The sequence below is a fragment of the Serinus canaria genome, chromosome 13 (assembly GCF_022539315.1).
Source record: "Serinus canaria isolate serCan28SL12 chromosome 13, serCan2020, whole genome shotgun sequence".
NCBI lineage: Eukaryota > Metazoa > Chordata > Aves > Passeriformes > Fringillidae > Serinus > Serinus canaria.
In genome coordinates, this window is record NC_066327.1 from 916,424 (window position 1) to 934,719 (window position 18,296).

At 45.5% G+C, this 18,296-nt stretch overlaps 1 protein-coding gene across 3 annotated transcripts in view; it reads right to left on the bottom strand.

The window, feature by feature from the left end:
* Positions 1-336: 336 nt before the first annotated feature.
* FBXW11 (F-box and WD repeat domain containing 11) overlaps positions 337-18,296 on the bottom strand; it is a 59,363-nt gene continuing 41,403 nt past the window's right edge. For all 3 annotated transcript variants that reach the window (XM_030229158.2, XM_030229159.2, XM_050979873.1), the window contains 8 exons: positions 11,015-11,152; positions 10,381-10,499; positions 9,591-9,840; positions 8,492-8,610; positions 7,858-7,968; positions 7,253-7,331; positions 5,641-5,829; positions 337-2,683 (listed from right to left, as the gene is read on the bottom strand). In XM_030229158.2, coding sequence (XP_030085018.1) covers positions 5,668-5,829; positions 7,253-7,331; positions 7,858-7,968; positions 8,492-8,610; positions 9,591-9,840; positions 10,381-10,499; positions 11,015-11,152 — 978 coding nt within the window. In that variant the 3' untranslated portion in view covers positions 337-2,683; positions 5,641-5,667. The remainder of the gene's footprint in view (positions 2,684-5,640; positions 5,830-7,252; positions 7,332-7,857; positions 7,969-8,491; positions 8,611-9,590; positions 9,841-10,380; positions 10,500-11,014; positions 11,153-18,296) is intronic.

Here is an 18,296-nt window from a genome sequence, read left to right on the forward strand (position 1 = left end):
AATTTTATCTGCATTCTTGGTAAAGTAAGAAAAATTCCTTGTGATGTTCCTGCAGAGACAGTGGGGTTCAGACCTCTGTGATGCATGAATGAACTCAGCTCCAGGTTTCACTGTTCCTCCCAATGTGTCCTGAAAAAAGGTAAGGGTGAACAGCAGCTGCCACCCCCTGTGCCAGAGCAGGAGCTGGGCTCTGGCAGATAGCTTTGTGTTCCACATGCCCTGTGCCTTCCACTGGGCATTTATTGGGCAGGGACCCCCCAGCCAGGCTGCTCCAACCCATCCTTAACACACCCAAACTCTGCTGAGGTGACATCACTCATCCATTCATGTGACAAATTAAGTTCAAACTTTTTTTTATTAAGCACATTCCACAGTACAAAGCTTTAGATCATGAACGATATCTGTACAATTTAACAGTTTCAAGAAGCTGTTCATACACCAACTTTCCAAACAGATAATTGGCAAACATAATTACAAGTTAGAATTAGACTATCCCAGTGCTTTGAAACATTAATATCGCAGTAATGTACAGTTGCTCAATTATGGTTAGCAAAACAAAGTCCAGAGTGCAGCCAGGATCACTACCATGAATCCCAGGAGTCGAGTTCCTTGGGTGCCAATCACAAAAGTCCACTGCTATGTTACACAAAGCACAAAGAAGTTTAGACTGCATGTCCAAATACCATTATCTCCCAAGGAAAAACAGGAATTTAAATCTTACACATGCATTTTTAAAAAAAGGACTCCCCTCTTCAGAAACAAAGAACCTTTTTCTTCAGGGCTGCAACAGATGTTTTTTAAACAGTTTAATATTAAAGCTATTAGATGAGAAGGGTAAAGTAAGACACTTGCACGAACTACTGTCAAGCTTACCAAAAAGTGACCTTATGGACGCTCAGGAGCGAGTTTTCTCTTCTGGACTTCATCACATTCGCTCATCTGGATGAATAAATAGCTGGAGTAACAGGGGGAGGGTGGGGAGGGGAGCCCCTGCAGTGACCCCTGCGAGGGGCTGGGCTGGTGACACCTCGAGCTCCCCCACTGTCCCTCAGCACCGCCCGCCCCGGGACTGCACAGGGAAAGGCAACAACCCCACAGAGGCAAGAGCTGCTGCCAGCACAGAAGAGCTGACAGACACAGACGGACAGACAGGGATGGCAGCACAGCCCGTGCCAGCCGAGCCCTCCCGCACAGCTGGCCCCGCACGCCGCACAGAGAGGCCACGGGGCCACCGACAGCAAATCCACTTGGCAGTGCTCCACGTCTCCTCCTGGCCCGAGGACAATGCAGGGGGTTTGTGTGACCACACTGGTGACAGGGGACACTGTGAGAACTGAAGAAGCAGCTATGGAGGCTCCCTAACAAAAGCATGGAGGAGCCAGGACATGGCAGCCGATCCTCCTGGTACACCAGCACGGAACTGGCACATGAAGCAGAGTGGTGACTGGAACGAGCTCCTCTCACCGTCACAAAGTGTCACAAATCAAACATAAATAATGGAACTTTGGCCCATGGTATCTCTCCACTGAGCAGGCAAACTAATGCTACCGAGGACATCAGCAGGGGCCACGAGGCCCCACTGGTGTCAGAGACACACAGCTGCAAATCCCGCGGCACAAAAATATAAGATACAGAACATAAATTAAACAGTTTTTAATTTTTAAAAAGTTTAGAAATTACATTTCAAAATATGTAGTTCCCATTAAAAAAACCCAAAAAATAACCAAAACAAAAACCAAAACAAAAACAAAAACAAAAACCAACTAATGAATACTGAAAACCTCCTTCTGCAGAGACAGTGTCTAGGTAATCATGTCACCACCAGTGCCAGGGGTCGGGACATCCTGCTGCCAAGTGCCACCACGCTGAGTATTAGTGTGTAGTGTCAGGACACCCTGAGGCTGGCACCAGAGGCTCTGCCTTATGTACAAGGTATCTACATGCTTACACAGTATCCAAGATGAGGGAAGCACACAGGGAAGGAGGGGGACTACAGCAAACATCAGGAAGTGCGGGACGGCGAGTACAGAGCACAGGGCAAAGGAAAAGACAGTGCTATACAACTAGTTCAGATAACCTAGACTGAATTACAGGGAATCTTTAATTTAAAAGAAATTATTGGTGCAGAAACAAGTAAACTGTAATCCAAAAATATTACTGAGCAACTCAGAAATATTTCTAAGAGTCCAACGTACACCTATGGAACAGAACGGGCTCTGAACCTGCAATGGGGAACGCCTAAAGAACAGTGGTGACTGGAAAGCAAAGCTCTGTACATTCTGGGCATGTGTTTGGCACCCAAATTTCACTGGAGAATGTTTTTTTTTCTTTAAAGTCAGACAAAAGTGCAAAGCAATATAAATTAGGTCAAGTCCTTTCTTGACTTCTGATTTATATCTGAAAAACAAGCCATCAGAGTTCAGTTTCTACGGACAATTTACATGTGAAGCTTTGGATTTTTCACAGCAGGGAAGGATAGGCTTCTGAAACTCATCTACTCCAAGTCAGTGAATTTGTAGCAAATTCAAAGACGACCACTGAGAGCAGGAAAGATTAAGAAATTTAGATACAGAACTGTGCTGCTTTGCATCTACACAGCATCTAGAACCAATTCTGACTTTAGCTGTCAATCATCTTCAGGCATGTAGTAGCCAAAAATCCAGTAGTTCAAGACTGTGGAACCCTGAAAAAGACAAAAGACAAGTGAACTGAGAGGAGGCAGAGAGCAAGCAGCATCCCCAGGTGCTCAGGCCCACAGCATCCTTTGCATCCAGGCTAAGAGGGGAAGGGCAGAGCATGTGCAGGAGGTGGCACTCGTGCAGGATAGCCGGGGCTACTGGCCAGGAGCTCCCCAGTGCAGCCCCCAGGGCTCTGGGCTGGGCTCTGAGCCCCACTGCAGCAAAAGCCAGGCTCTGCATGGCTCTGGTCCTTGGCAGTGACCCACAGGCAGTTTCCTCTCACAGAGCCACAGTCCCAGCCCTGGTGGGCACAGCCAGGGACTCTCCAGCTCAGGTCCCTGAACCCAACCCAAAACGGCCAGAGGATTGTTCTTTCTTCCTCACACTGCAGAGGAAGAGTTCTGCAGAGGAGGCAAGTTCAGCCACTTTAATGCATGAGCAGCTTTTAGGAAAACAGACAAAACCCTTAAATACTTTGATAATCCCATTTCCAGCCTGATGGCTCTGTTATCAGCTTGGACGTAGTGTAAGGCCTGAGTGTAGTTAAATCTGAACTTTGATTTTACCTGCCACTTCCCAAAACCATCTTTAATGGACTAGGGAGAACTTCCCTCTTCTGGTATGACATTCCTATGAAAGGTTAAAACATCCTTAGGCACTTGCTCTTGAATTCCCTTCCTTCAGCCCAAGGCCTAATGCTTAATACCAGAATATTAGACTATCATATGGTAACAATTTTTATCATGTTACAATAAACAACAGGAATTCAACAGAAAGCAATAAAACTCTCATAGCCAACTGCCAGGACTGTCAAAATTGATCCACTTTGAAGAGCCTCACATTACAAAGCCTGTAAAAACGTGTGCAGGGCTGCTTCAAAACTTGCAAGACTGTGATGTTTGAAAGCTTATAAAACTGTTTCATTAAATGTCATGATGAAATATTAGCTGTTTGACCATAATTTTATGTAGATTTAGGGGTTTTGGATTCTGCAGTCAAACCTGTCAAAAAGTGACATCACAACATCTCTGCAGTAGAGGAAATAGCTGTTAAGGGACTGTCATAACCAACAGGACTTGGGGGCTGTGTGGTCCCAGCTGTGCCTCCTAGGCAAGGCAGACTGAGCTGTGCTCCACTGCCAAGTGTGCAGGATGTGAGCAGCAGAACCCCCGGCAAACCCCAGAGATGGAGCCGTGAGTGCCACGTGGCCAAATGACACCAGCACGGTGCTGCTCAAGGAATGACAGGAATTTTACACAACTCCTCATTTCTTTACCTGAGGGAGCAGCTGGAGCTGGGCCAGGCCAGGGCCAGGCTGGATTTTGGGAGAAGGTTCTTCCCCCAGAGGGTGCTGGGCACTGCCCAGGCTCCCCAGGCAATGGGCACGGCCCCAAGGCTGCCAGAGCTCCAGGAGCCTTTGGACACCAGGGATGCACAGGGGAGATTGCTGGGGGGTCTGGGCAGGGACAGGGGCTGGATTGATGATCCTGTGGGTCCCTTCCAGCTCAGGATAGTCTATGATTCTGTGTTTCTTTTGTGCTTAAGACACCCCATATGTGGCTTTTAAAGACCCATGCCCAAGCTGTAATTTAAAAACAGATTTTGTCCATCTCAAATTATCATTTTAGTTAACAGAAGCAAGCACTGATGCAGGACCGGAAGGCAGACGGAGACTGCTTATAAAATGCAGCTTTTCCAGGTGTCCCTGTCCTGCCCCAGGCAGGATGAGCCACTCCATGAGTTTCACTAAGCTACCCCTGCAGCAGGGTTCTTAAAACCTGCTGTGAAGGGAAGGTTTAGCTGGGATTCTGCACATGGTCCATGTTCACAGCATTACAGCTCTTCCTTATTCCAGGGCCTGAGTACAGGAATGCTGAGAGGCAGCTCAGCCTGGCAATGGCCAACTCCTGGCTCAGACCCTGTAAAGCAATCTGGCCAACAGATCCCAGTGTCAGATCCAGAGAGGAGGCCGCCCTGGCACTTTTAAAAGGAGTTCAGTAGCTGGGAAGGCAGCTAACCCTTCCTGAGGTGAAAGAAAACTCATCTTTTAGCAGAAGCACCTCAAAGTGTGTCTCCACAAGGGAAGGGATTTCCCAGCTAGAAGAGGTCCTGCAGGAGTGCAAAAACCTGAGGAATACATTGCCACAACAGGGACAAATGTATCCACAGAGAGATAATGAAAATCCCTTCTTACAGGAAGGCTTTCCACACCACGTTTAAACAAAGTACTCATTATCGACTTAAAATAAATCCTTCCTGTTGGGGCAATGTCACAGCCTTCTTGCTGCGGTGTCTCCATTCCTGGGAAGCACTGGCAGAGCCTGCTGTGCTTTGGAAGGCAGTGCCTGTGTTTCTAAGCCCCAGCACTCATAGGTAGCTGTAGTTTGAAGTGCAATTGCTGGCAGAGAGAAGCCTCCACGCTCCCAACAAAGGGCTTTGAGCACTGACTGCAGTGACTGGGAAAGGGAACCAAACTCCAGAGAGTTTTGGGCTCTGTTTCAGACAGCTCCGAGCTGTGCTGGTGAGCTCTGAGAACTCTCCCTGCCACTTGTGCTCCTCACAGAGCTGCTGTTCCTGCCCCAGGCTCAGATCCTGCACTGCTCCTTGCACAGCTCCCCACAGCCAGCAGGTAGACAGAGAGCTCCCACCAGCTCCCACTTCATGGGACAGCTGGAATGTCTGGGCCATACACCAAGGCTCCTCAATTCCCAGCAATGCTGTGAATACATGACAGCTCTCTCTAACATGCCTGAACACCCAATTATCACCATGAGGGTTTACAGAAGGGAGAAGCCAATTAGACATGCTGGAGCATGACCACATGAAGACTAGATAGGGAAAGAAGTGGCATAAAAAGGTTTTATTTTCTTAAGGAAAACATCAGCTTGTTTGGCTAAGCCAAGCTGCAGGCAGAGGGAATGTTTCAGACATTTCTCAGCCCCAGGCAATGAGGGAGCCTTACCTTCTGAGGGCAGTAAAGTGCAGACTGTTATCTGGAGATGTAGGTGTATGTTCTAGATGGAGAGCGGGTCTCATTCTGGGCACTCGGTGGCACATTTAAGAAATCCCAAATCAAAATTGTATCGTCATGTGAACTACTAATGATCTGAAATTCATCAAACTGGAGCCTAAAGACACGTCCTGAATGTTCCTGTGGGCAAGAGGCAAGCAGTCAGCAAGGCAAGAGGGAAACATGGCAGTGCACTGGTATCACACAGGGATCTGGACACACAAGGTATGTTCAAACTCTGCTATGCTGACTAAAAACCTTCATAATGATACACAGATAGAAGAAAAGCTGCTTTTGTATGTAAACTCTCTACAAAAAACACACAGCTCCCAAATCCAGTGCTGTATCCTGAACCTCCCTCAGTAGGCCCAGCCCAGTCACAGGCTGAGATTATTCCAGATGGAAGCTGTCTGTCCACCAAGAAGCAGCAATTTTGGCCCCTGGCTGGCACTGATGCTCTGCTAGGGCTCCTTCTCCTGCAGAATTCTCTGCTGACTCTGTTTTTGTGCGGCCCCAAACAGCACATCACAACTCCACCCTGCTGAGAGGATCCTCACGCTCACACAGCAGCAGCCAGGAATTCAAACTCTGCCATAAGAAGGGGAGCACATGCTCCAACAGCTCTTCCAACAATCTCAAAGTGGCACAAGTAGCCCAGAAAAGGCTCTCCCTTTAGTCCAGCTTATCAACGTTCATTAAATTTAAAGTGAGGACTCTGCCTTTATTGGAGAACTAACCCAAGCTGGCAGAGTGATCCAAAACTCCAACCTGAGCTACAGGATACCCACAGAACATAGAAACCAAGAACTTTTTCATGAAAACTAAATAAAAGAATAGTTAAATCTCATCTCTATACCAAGACTACTGAAGAGAAAGAAAAAGGAAAAGCACTTCCAGCCACATAAGCAATTCTCCAGTTGTTGGAAAGGCCAAGTACATGCATCAGCTACAGTCAAGGACTCTGAGTTGCTATGGGCTTGTCAAACTGACTCCTGAAGTTACACATACATTTGGGTGGAAAGAACAAGGAATCCATTCCCCCATCTATTTTTAATTAAGTCTGCGGTCACAAGCCAAAGCCCTTGTTACAAAGAAAAATATACCTTAAGCAACTTAAGCCTTAAATGTGACTGTCCTCTGAAGGGCTGAGAGTTCCTCTGGCAATCTGTTGGACTCAGCCTCCTTCCCCCTTCCCAGCTCTTCCTTCCAAAGTGAAGAGTTAGGAAAAAAGTTTGGTAAAGGCTCACAAGATTCTTGTCCCTTTTTTAATAGGAGAAAATTTAAAAGCAGCCCTACAGTGATATTAGGGAAACACCAATAACCAGAGTGATTTGATACAGAATCATGATGATTTCTTTTTCTTTTAAGAGTATCTGAGAATATCAAACCATGAAAAATTGATCCTTCATTTAAGCTTAGATGCAAATCATTCAGGATATTATAATAAATTTTTATTCATTCTTAAGCACTCTAGACTTCATAAACCATCCTGACATTCCCACCTATCCCAGAATAATGCACTGGAACACCCCTGACTACTCCAAATTAATTAATTTTTACTTACCACTAACGTACGCAAGCATAACGTACTTGCTGGGGCACGAGGGTCAAGAGCAGCTTGCAAGTCCCAAACTTTAATTTTCCTAAAAGTAAGAGAAGAAAGACATTATGAAAACAGAAAATAACGTGCAAAGCCGTGGAAAGCTTGCCAGGCTTTCCCTACAGCTACTTCCTCAGGATCAAGCACACTGTGAGAAATACTAATGCTCAAGCTTGTAAAAGCCAGGTAGTTTTGAGTTTCTTTGCTGCAGCCATTCCAGTGATGGCTCTGTGATGGCTGTGACAGAAAAGCTGACAAAGCACACACAGACCCCTCTGCAATGTGGGAAGGAAGCTGGGCCCACCAACCCCAGGCAGACCCAAATAAATGCTGCTCCAGCAGCCAAATTCCAGTTCCAGAATTGTTTTCAGTAACTCTCCAAGCAGAGAAAGAAATGGAGGATTTGGATATGGATGTAACTGCCATGAATCCACAATGCACCGCAGACACTGAGCAAGCCAGAAGTGCTCTGGAGAGGAGTCCTGCAATCAGCCCACAGAAATGGTCTGCAGACTCCCGAGAGCTCCACAAGAGAAAGGCTAAATTCTGGGAACTGCTTTCAGACCTACCCATCATAGGCTCCACTAACAATCCTCTTGTTGTCGAACCTGATGCACCGAACCAGCTCTTCATGGCCTTCTAATACTCTTAAACAGGCACCACATTCAATGTCCCAGAGCCTGGGGAGAACACAGGAGAAAGGCTGATTCCCATACCCAGGGTTAAGCATCTACTGCCTGGTTTGCTGTGGGAGGTATGCAATTTGCTTTAAAAAGTGTCATTCAGAGCAGCTACAGTACACATATTAAAATTATTGTAATCACTCAGAATCACATGCAAGTAAAGCTCAGATATGTGTTATTCTGGGAAATTCCAGCAGTTTTTTCTGTTCTCTGTAAGCCATTGATTAGAAGTTCAGAAAATAAGAAAACCAGGGAGCAATGTCTTCCCCATCTCTCCCAGCAGACGACAAGGCAATACAGCAGCAGATAAGAGGTTTTGTTCATTCTGAAACCTCAGTGTCCCACTCTTTCACGGGCCTGTGAAATGTTTACTCCCGCACTGAGGTAAGCCCCATTCATAAACCATCTGCTCCAATGGCAAGCCATGCCAAGGAAGTTTTGCAGCATCAGAACTGAGGGAAATCCTGTTTTCAGGACAGAAGGCCCCAGTTGCCCAGGGCCAGCAGCTGGTGGCACCCACCTGATGGTGTTGTCCGAGGAGCCGCTGACCACGAGGCGGTCCCGGTACTGCAGGCAGGCGATGCCGCGCTTGTGCCCGTTCAGGGTCCGCACGAACTCGCACGTACTGGTGCTCCACACCTGGGGACACGAGGCAAACTCCCTGAGAGCGGCAGCAAACAGGGCTTCTGCACTGCATGAGAAGCCACGAGGAATTCACAGACAGAGGGGCCTGAGGCTCACAGAGGAGCGAAAACCCACAGAGCATCTTCAGAGGCCAAGAGCAGGGCCTGGGCACCAGTGGGGACCCAGCAGGGACAGAGGCACGGGCAGTGCTGTGGTGGTGAGAAGAGCTGGGGGTTGTATGCAAAATATTTTCAGGTGGCAGAGACTGCTCCAAATGATTTCAAAACCTGAATTACACTTCATAAGTTAAAAATCATTTTTAAAACTGGAGTTAGCAAACACAAAACCCTCACACTTTTTTACCAAAGAAATTATAAGGAAGCTCTTAGTTAGAGAAGGTCCAAATGGCCTTTAAGCTTGGTCTTAAAGGATTCAATCAACTTTGCCCATTTTTAAGGAACTGTAATTGAAATTGTAACGCCTAGTATCAAGTGGCTCATTTCCCAACACAGAGTGCAGCAGGATCTCTGGCAGAGATTTGGACATGGAACTGCCAAGAACTTCCTGGCCCAGGCTAAGGCAGCTCTGGTTCACAGAGGGCAGGGTGGAAACAGCTTTGTTATATTAGTGCACTCTGGGTAACTGAAATCTTCTGGTATGTAACAGCCTTCAAATCCAGCCTCTGAATCCTTCAAACATGGCACAGCCTGGCCGAGCTGCTGGGAAGGCATGGTGAGGAAAGGCCCTGCTGAGGAATTTCATCTCTGGACAGACCTGCCAAGTGAAATTAAAAATACCACTGGAAAAAGGCACAGAATGTGCCACATTCAACAGAGCAACTGATCTCAAGACAAAGTTCAAACAGCAAATGGGCTTTGCTTTTCCATGAAAATATTCCAGTGCAGTTGTGTGCCTAAAGTCACCAAGAGCCAGCAAGAGGACGCTGTTCACTGAGAGACATCAGAAAGGCCCTGGAGCAGAGCTGTGCCACTGACCTTGATGGTCCTGTCCCCCGAGGCTGACACGATGTACTTGTCATCGAAGTCCACCACGTTGACAGCAGCGCGGTGCCCCACCAGCACGCGGCGCAGGGTGATGTCCGTGGGGGAGGCCATGTCCCACACGGCGATGGACCTGTCCTTGGAGCACGTCACCATCAGCCCATTGCTGAACCTCAGATGGAGCACAGCCTCGTTGTGGTGGATCAATGTGTTCAGAACTTCCCCTGTATTTACATCCCAGACTCTGCGGGAGAGAGGAGTGTTATCCCAAGGGAAGTGATGGCTCTGTGGGGGGAGAATAGGCACAAGCCTACCCCAGTCTTCACGGGAGAGCTCTGGCTGGCTAACCCCTGGCAGGGCTTGTGCAAGGCAGGAAGATGGCTGCTGGAAGTGTCCTCACTCCCAGCAGAACTACAAGTCAGGCAGTGCTCCAGGTGTACTGAACGCCCTCTCAGTAAGAGTCATGACTGAAACATATCAGAGGTCACTAAAAGAAACCCTAACTGAAGAAATTATTGCATAGTTGGCCATCAGGCACTCCAAAACTTCAGGATATGCCTTGAATCCCTCAGGTCATATTCCTTCAAAATTCCTAATGCTAAAAGAACAAAATAGATTTTGAAGAAAAATTATTTAATATGATCCTTTGCCAAGTATGAGTATCTTGCTTCTGGAATACAAATATCACATTAATCTTAGGGATGTTTTCTGATATTTAGAGATCATTGAATATATTCCCAGCCATGAAACTCAAATTATTTTTGTACAAGAACTTAACACTCACCTCACTGTAGAATCTGAAGATCCAGTTACAATAACTCTTTCATCATATTGCAGACAAAGAACTGAGCCAGTATGTCCTGTCAATACTTTCAAACATTCCAAGCTTGTTTTGTCCCAAATCTGTTAGAAACAAGAAGGGTCAGATCAACGTCAAGAACATGGATCAAGACTTGAACATTGTCACAGCTGCAAAGAAAGGTGGAAAACCAGACCCCATGAGGGGTGAGTCTGTCCCATCAGTGAGCCTTGTCCTTCCCCTTAGCTTTAGGAAGTCTTGATGTAAGTTTTTGAGAGAACAGTGAAAAACAACCAAGCACCATGAGGAGATCAAATCCTGTCCAGCCAAAGAAGTGCCAGGGAGGATGAGCATGGAAGCAAAGTCCTGGCAATGAAACAGCCACAGCCAAGGCCAGTGGCACACAGAGACCTCCCCCCTCCTGGGGAAACACTGATTTCAGGGCAACCTCTGTAGTTAATGGATGTGATTCCTGGCAGTGCCCCAGGCTTCCAGAGCAGAGTGCAGGTGAGGACTTTGCCAGGCTCAGGCATCCCACCCTCACCAACCAGACACTGTCCCATGAAGCACAAACAGCTTCCAGGGCAGAACCCCACTCACAGCCAAGGCAAGTGCTCACCTTAATGGAGTTATCTCGTAGGCCGCTGATGATCTTCTCATCATCATACTGTAAACAGTAGACCCCTTTGCTGTTCTCAGAGCGGCACTGGATCCTTTGCAAGTTGTGCCTCCCACACCTCCAGTTGGATTCTATAGTCTGACCAGAGGGCAAAAACAGGAGTTTGGCCTCAGGCTGCAGCAGGACTGTCCCACATCCCCCAGCTTCCCACTTTTACACACACCATCCTTGAATCTGAAGGACATAAAACAAATCTCTTCCCCTGCTCCAAGTAAAGACACACAAACCAATGAATTACCGTTAGCACTTCTGTCATTTGTCATGACAAAAGCTGTGTTTATGGAGGAAATCAAGGTCAAACAGCCTTAATGAGAATTTGAGAATTTCGCAAGGAGCCATTAGAGAGATACATTCCAGAACCATTTCCCCCACATTCATGTGACCAACCAACAAAAGCTGCAAAGATGAGACCAGGAGCTCACATGGTACCTTTTATAGCCTCACCTGGGTGACCAATGTTACAGAATTGCTGATTCCAACATGTGAGTGAAAGGATTTTCTGGGTCTTCCCTTCCCCTATCCAGCCATATCACCCATTAATTGTACATACACACCTTAGAAAGAGGTGTTGAGATATTAAACCCTCCTGAAAGCGTATAAAATCCTGATAAAAATAAAGCTCAACAGGAACTATAAGGTTTCAAATAACCCAAACTTGCTTTCCTCCCCCCACTTGAAATCTGTGGAAGAGTAGTTCTCAACTTTTTCATTCTGAGAGGTATTTTTAAGGAGACAGACCTGACACGCCTTAAAAAGCTGCAAACTATTTCACAGCAGAACCAGCATGATTTTCAGGTCTTAATCAGATTTAGTCCTTGTTGGAAAATCAATGCTGGATTCCAAGAAATGTGGGGTTTTGGACAGGAAGATCCTAACACAACCATAAGAGAATGTGTGCCCAGAACTCCAGGCCAACATCTGCAGCATCTGAGCAGGCTGGGATGCTTTCATCAGAATCTGTTTCATCTGTTTAGCTATTTCCCTGGAATTCTCCCCAAATACTGCATGGAAACCTGGGGAGAAGCTGACAGACTGGCAGCTTGTTTGGAAAAGCATATTTATTATGTAATCCTAACTTCCAAAGCAGTAGCAGGCACCTCTGCAGCTCCTCCAAGATTAAAATTGACTGAACCCTCAGTAAAGACAGAAATGGAGTGTGACTGTGACATCCCAATTCTAGGAAAACATGTCTGCTTCAAGGGAAAACTGACTTTCCACTTTGTCTTCCACTTGTATGCTGCTTAAATTGTCTCCCATTATGCAATTTGGAGAGAATTACACCCAGTCCTAATACAAACCTGATGTGCCCCAGGAATTTGTCTAAATCACAAATATGAAGAGAGGCTTCTAGAAGAGCAGCTGACAGATCACTCAGCCCCCTCATTCGCTTCCAATTTGGTGGGGAAACCAATGAAATCAGGATAGTGAGGGTGTCAGTTTGGGATCAGCCTTCCTGGCCAGCCAGTGCCCTGCTGATTGGCACACTGGGAACCGGGCCCAAAGCTGGCACTGCTCTGGAGAGATCAGCCCAGTTCACTGCTCAGCACGCAATGCAGGGTAGGAGGGGGGAAGGACAGGAAGTTCCCAAGCTTTATCTCATCTGGGCTAGGAGGGCATGAGTGCAGCTCACCGACTCCTCTGACCCTTAGAAACAGGAGAGGACTGCAGGCATCAACAGCAGGAACCAATATCATTATAGATCTGAAGGCAGCAGATTAAATATGTAATAGTAACACCAGAGGCACAGGAGATAAGGCATTAGAGATCCCAGTCAGCCAATTTAGTTTTAGAAACTATTTATGTTCAGATGCTCAGTTCTGAACAAGGGAGAGTGGAAGAGCTTCCCCAAAGCCCTGTTCTTGGAAAGATCTACACCAAGCTTGCACCAAGCATATGCCAGAGGAGCTGTGAAAGTTCTGTGAGCACATCCACACTCCAGCTTGCAGTGCCACACACTCCCAGCAGCTCCAGAACACACTGGGAACCCTCCAGATCAGAAATGCTGCTGGTCACAGCTCCCCCAAAAAGAGCAGCATGCAGTGGAAGTTTGCTCACCAGGCACTGGGGACACGAGCTGGCTCAATCCTCACAAGTTCACGATAGGAGGCTACTTCAGCTGCTCCCCATAAGAAAATGTTGGCTTCAGATAAAGGAAACTAAAGTCTTGTGTACCTCTGTGAGGGCAGTAAGGCACATACAAGCGCACATTTCAGTTCTGTGAGGAGATGTCATTCCATATAGCCATTATGTGGTGTGGCTACTGTGGGAAAAGTGTCTGGTTTTGGAGAACTTGTAAAATCCCCTCACGCTGCCTTAATTCTTGGGATACTGGGAAAGCAGCCATGACATACAGAATGTACAGCAGCACTTCCCTGGGCAGTGGAGTGAAACCAGATGTGCACATCCAGAGAAATAACATTTGGGATGACTGAACAGACTGAGTGGGTGGGCAACTGGAGGACCCTCCGAGAGGAACATGGTTAATGAAGAACTGGCAACCACAAGAAAGGTTCTGCTACAGGGAATTTCTGGTCATTGCTCCATGGTGCAGGGAGTGAAAGTCTTCATCTGCACCCTCCTGCCAGGAGAGATCCTAACTGGATAAACAGAGCAGGGAGGACAGCAGGTATGAGGGTGAGGAGATCCCTCTGTCTATGGCCTCTTACAAGCACCAGGGAATCAGGGCTGAAGAATCCCACAGTTTATTTGTGTATTTATGGTTCCAAACCAACACCAAGACATCCAAAAGCCACTACCTCATTTTCTACAGATGCCCTCAAAAATCTTCTCTGCCTCTGAACTCAGGTTTCCCCAGTGAAAGGCAGAACAGTCTCTGAATTCACACCCACAATTTCTCACACTGTCCTAAAAGCTCACCAGAGCAACAGCAGCGAGAAACTCACAAATGCTGCACAACCAACAAATCTGGACATACAAGGGAAAGACCTAGCATTTGCCACAGCAGGAGAGTCATTTGGCAGCTGAAGTGGAGCACAAATGGACTGAAAGAAAAAAAGGCATTTAGTGAGAAAAGTACAAACAGAAAATAGTCCAAGATGTAGAGGTGTAGCCAAGCCTTGACCATGCCAGAATATATTCACTGGTGCAAAAATGCACAGTGAAAAAAATGCAATTCATCTGCATTAACAGCTGGAACATTAACTATACATTGGAAGCGTTAAGGATAATCTACTAGGAGCAGGGGGTTTTTTACCATTGGATAATGTACACTGTGTTCAGCTACTTGGCTAGCAATTGCATTTTTATCCTTGTGAATGTTATTGCAGAGTAAGTGGGTTTATCTTAATCCCATAAACCAAGCAGTTTCTGTTCCCTCTGAATACACAATTCTCCTGCAGGACAAGTGGGGCAGGAAAAAGCAGAAGGAACATCCACATTTGTTACGTATGCAGGGATTTCTCCTGACGCATTAGGCCATGAAAATCCAACCCTTTGTTCTTCTCATGCTTTCCTCAAAGGGAAAAAGGAAAATCCCTCCTGACCATGGCAGAGGGAAGGCACAAATAAATGAACTTGTGTCACCAGGGGAGGTGAGGACTTAATAATTCCTTCATGATCAAATTAAGAGGGTCTGATAAGCAAAGACCCCCCAGGTCTGCTCTCCAGAGCTGCTCTCCAGCCCCTCTGTGTTCAAAGTAGGAGTGCTGCGGGACAAAGGGAACCAAAGGAGCCAAGCCAGGGCCCCAGCCCGTGGCCAGGGCAGCTGAAGGGGGAGTTCTGCCCTGCTCAGAGGAGAGAGCTGCAATCTGTGCCATGCACCACAAGAACTTAGTCCCTCCTGCTCCAAAGCCTCCCCTCTCCTTGGCCGGCTTTGTTTTTAAGAAATGCTTTTTGGAAAGAGCCTGTGGAATAGAGATTTTAAAGGCTGGCTGAAAAAACTTCTAGGCATCTAATGCTGACCAGATTCTCCCCACACATGTACATAAAATTTCTCCAGCATCATAATTAGAGCAGTACTAAACAAACCCATTTCCCTCAGAAATTATACCCCGCAATCTTCATAAACAACCAAGTCCCAATGCTGGCAGGGACTTAGGGCAAAAACTGACTTCTTTCCCTTTTCAAATTGTCCCAAGGCTTTAAAATTTCAGTTCCAGTCCTAAAACCTGAACTTTTCCAGAAATCAGAAGAACACAGAGTGTTTATCTGATGGCCTGGCACCACATCTTTGTAAAGTCTTTGACTAAACCACATTTTTATTTTCATCTTAATTAGGTGGACCCAAGTCTCCATGGAAACTAACTGAGGGCACTCACCATGTGCCTCAAGATAAGGAGAACATTTATGAAATAAAGTCTTCTCAGCTCATCACCAGAATAGATACTTGTGCTAGTCCTGAAGGCACAACACAATAGTTGGCCAAGCTTCACGAATAATATGGAAAAATTCCAGGGACTTGGGGTTCTGGAGTGGGCAGGATGAAAGCTCCCAGCCTGGCTCTGTGCCCGAGGACAGGGCCCATGGGAATGGTCAACCCGCGCCAGCCGGGGCTCTCCACAAACAAGGTCTCACACCAAGTCTGGTTTTCTAGCATAAACCCCCAAATCAAAAAAGGTTTTCCCTTTAAAAAAAGCTCCTAAAGAACCCTGGCACTTCAACATGTGACTTGGAGATGTTTGGAGGGACTGGACCACCTCTTGTGAAATGAAACCTAATTAAATATTTGGTTTCACAGAGGAGGTAGGGAATAACCATCTCTTTCCAAGAATTTGGTTTCTGATCTCTAAATGTCCTCTTATTTTCAAATCAAATGACTTCCAAAGTGACATTATGTTCCTAAAATGTGTTTGGCATGAAGTAAACAGACAGTGGCACCACCACATTTCTGGAGAGGCAATGGAAGCTCCTCTGCCAAATCCCTGCCTGTGTTACCTTAGACTCCCACCACTGTGTGGTTGCATAAACTTTTGACCCACAATGCAAGTAGAGCCCAAGGGAAAGAATTCAAATTTGCTGTTTTATCATTCCTCATTTTTCCTTCCAATTGTTAATTCAGGTTTGGAATTATTTTTCGAATTCTGACAGTCAGAGAGCACATTCTGCTTTGAGCTTATCTCTGCCCACAGCCCAATTTAGCACCAGCTGCAGTAAATTCCTAACTTTCACCCTTGCAAACAATCTAGCAGGATTTGGTCAATCTTTGTGGTAAAATACCAAATGACAAGACTTCTGTGCTACATTAAATATATTTAACTGTATTAAAAAACCCCTTCCTTTGGATTTGTTTTTAACAACAGGTATATAATTCTATAAATTCTAATATGGCTCCCTGAACTCTGACCCTCTGACAGAAACAGAAGATCTTTAATTTAAGATCCAGACAAATATTTGAAGGAAAAACATTTTGGTATTCAAAGACAAAAAATTCTTCATCACATCTAAGATGGAAGTCTCATTTAGGAGCTTCTACACATTGCTGTGAAATATGGAAGAATGGAGAAGGTACAAAACTGTGGAAGAGCAACAAAAACAGGAAGAGGAGGAAAAAGTTAATCTTAAAGCTAGGTTTGATTGTTATTGGTACTCACTCTCCACATTTTAAACAGTATTGAAAGCTTCTTTTGACAGCCCTTTAGGGAAGCAATTTGTGAAAAGTACTTTAAAGGGTAATTTATTTGAAAGATTCTAAAAGACTTTTGGAAGTGGAAGAATTACTGGGCCCTTGGCTATCAGCACAAACACCAACCCCACTCCAGGTCAGAGAACTGGCAAACAGGAATATTTCAGAGGGCTTGAGCGAATAGGCAAGCAGGGGAAAATCTGCTGTGTTAGAAACACTCATTGCTTCAATACATTTTTAAATTCTACTCTTTTCCCACTCACAGCTATTCAAAGACTGACAATTTTTTATATTTATTATTGATATTGGGGATGAGAAAAGCACAAGGGGTTTGGGTTTTTCCTACGTGCTTCATCCTAGCAAGAAGTATTCAATTCAGGAGCTTTATTTCTGTGCACTGGAAAGCAAATCCACAGTAACTAAAGAACTAAAGCATTAAAGCGTAGATTGGGATAATTCAAAAACTCTCAGAACACCTTCAAGGAGTCCTTCCATCTCTTATAACAACAGTGCCTACACAAATGTTCCACTTATACAAATGAGTTTCAGAAGAATAACATTAAAATTGTGAGTTACAGTAGTGCCAAACTGTTTTAGTGTTCTAGGCAAATGTTTTCATGCTGCTTTTTGCCCATTTTCTTTGCAGAACTAGGCCAGAATTGCGCAGAAAGCAAGAAAATAACATACTAAAAGCTCTTAATCCCACAGGCTTCTTATCATTGCAGCATCACTCTCATTCCCTACAGGGAAACACATCTCCCCTCCCATAACTAAGTGGATCATTCAGCTCACAGGTAAATATCAAGTTTGGTCATATTTTGCCTAAGGTGTATTTCATGCTCAGTTCTTTAAATGTCTACAAATAATGTAGCAAGGTTTATAAAAAGGTATTTGGAAAATACATTATGGCTTCCAGCAGAACCATTTTACAGCTAGGTTCAGAGTTGAGGATAATTGTGTTTTCTGAGTGCCAAGAAGCACAAATTGCCATTTGCCATTCCACACAGTGATTCCATTAGTTCACATCTGTCTTCAACATCAAAACACATTTCCTCACTAATGAATTTCAGACCAATAATTTCCCATCCTGAAATAAATCCATGACAGTCTGTGGTGTAACTTCAGAGCTTTGTGGTGAGTACAGCAAACAGAGCAAAACACATTTTCTCCTGCTGGCAGAACACTGGGATGATCCTGATTTATCAGAAATATTTCAAAACCACCAACCAAGGCAAACCCAGCTCTGTAAATCTGAAAACAAGATAAGCAAAATTTTATATCTGAAGCTTCTTTATCACTGATGGCCCCGTGGGTTCATCACCACAGCACTGATGATTGTTCCCATCAAACCACTGGAGAGAGGAAAAATCCCCTATGAGGACCAAAGCTGTATTTGCAACAGTCAGCCACTGCTTTAGAAGTGGTAAGTTACATTTTAAATAATTGCTGTTAAAGGCATCAACCTCAGATCACCTTCTAAGTGAGTGTATCACCAATATACTGAACATTCAGCAATTCAGGAAATTGTCTTGGAATAGTGTGTCCTAAACCTGCTACTTTATTAAAATCCATATTCTCAGAAGAGTTCCAATCTCCTTAAATGCAAAAAGGATGGTGTTAACAACTAAACCAATGCACCTG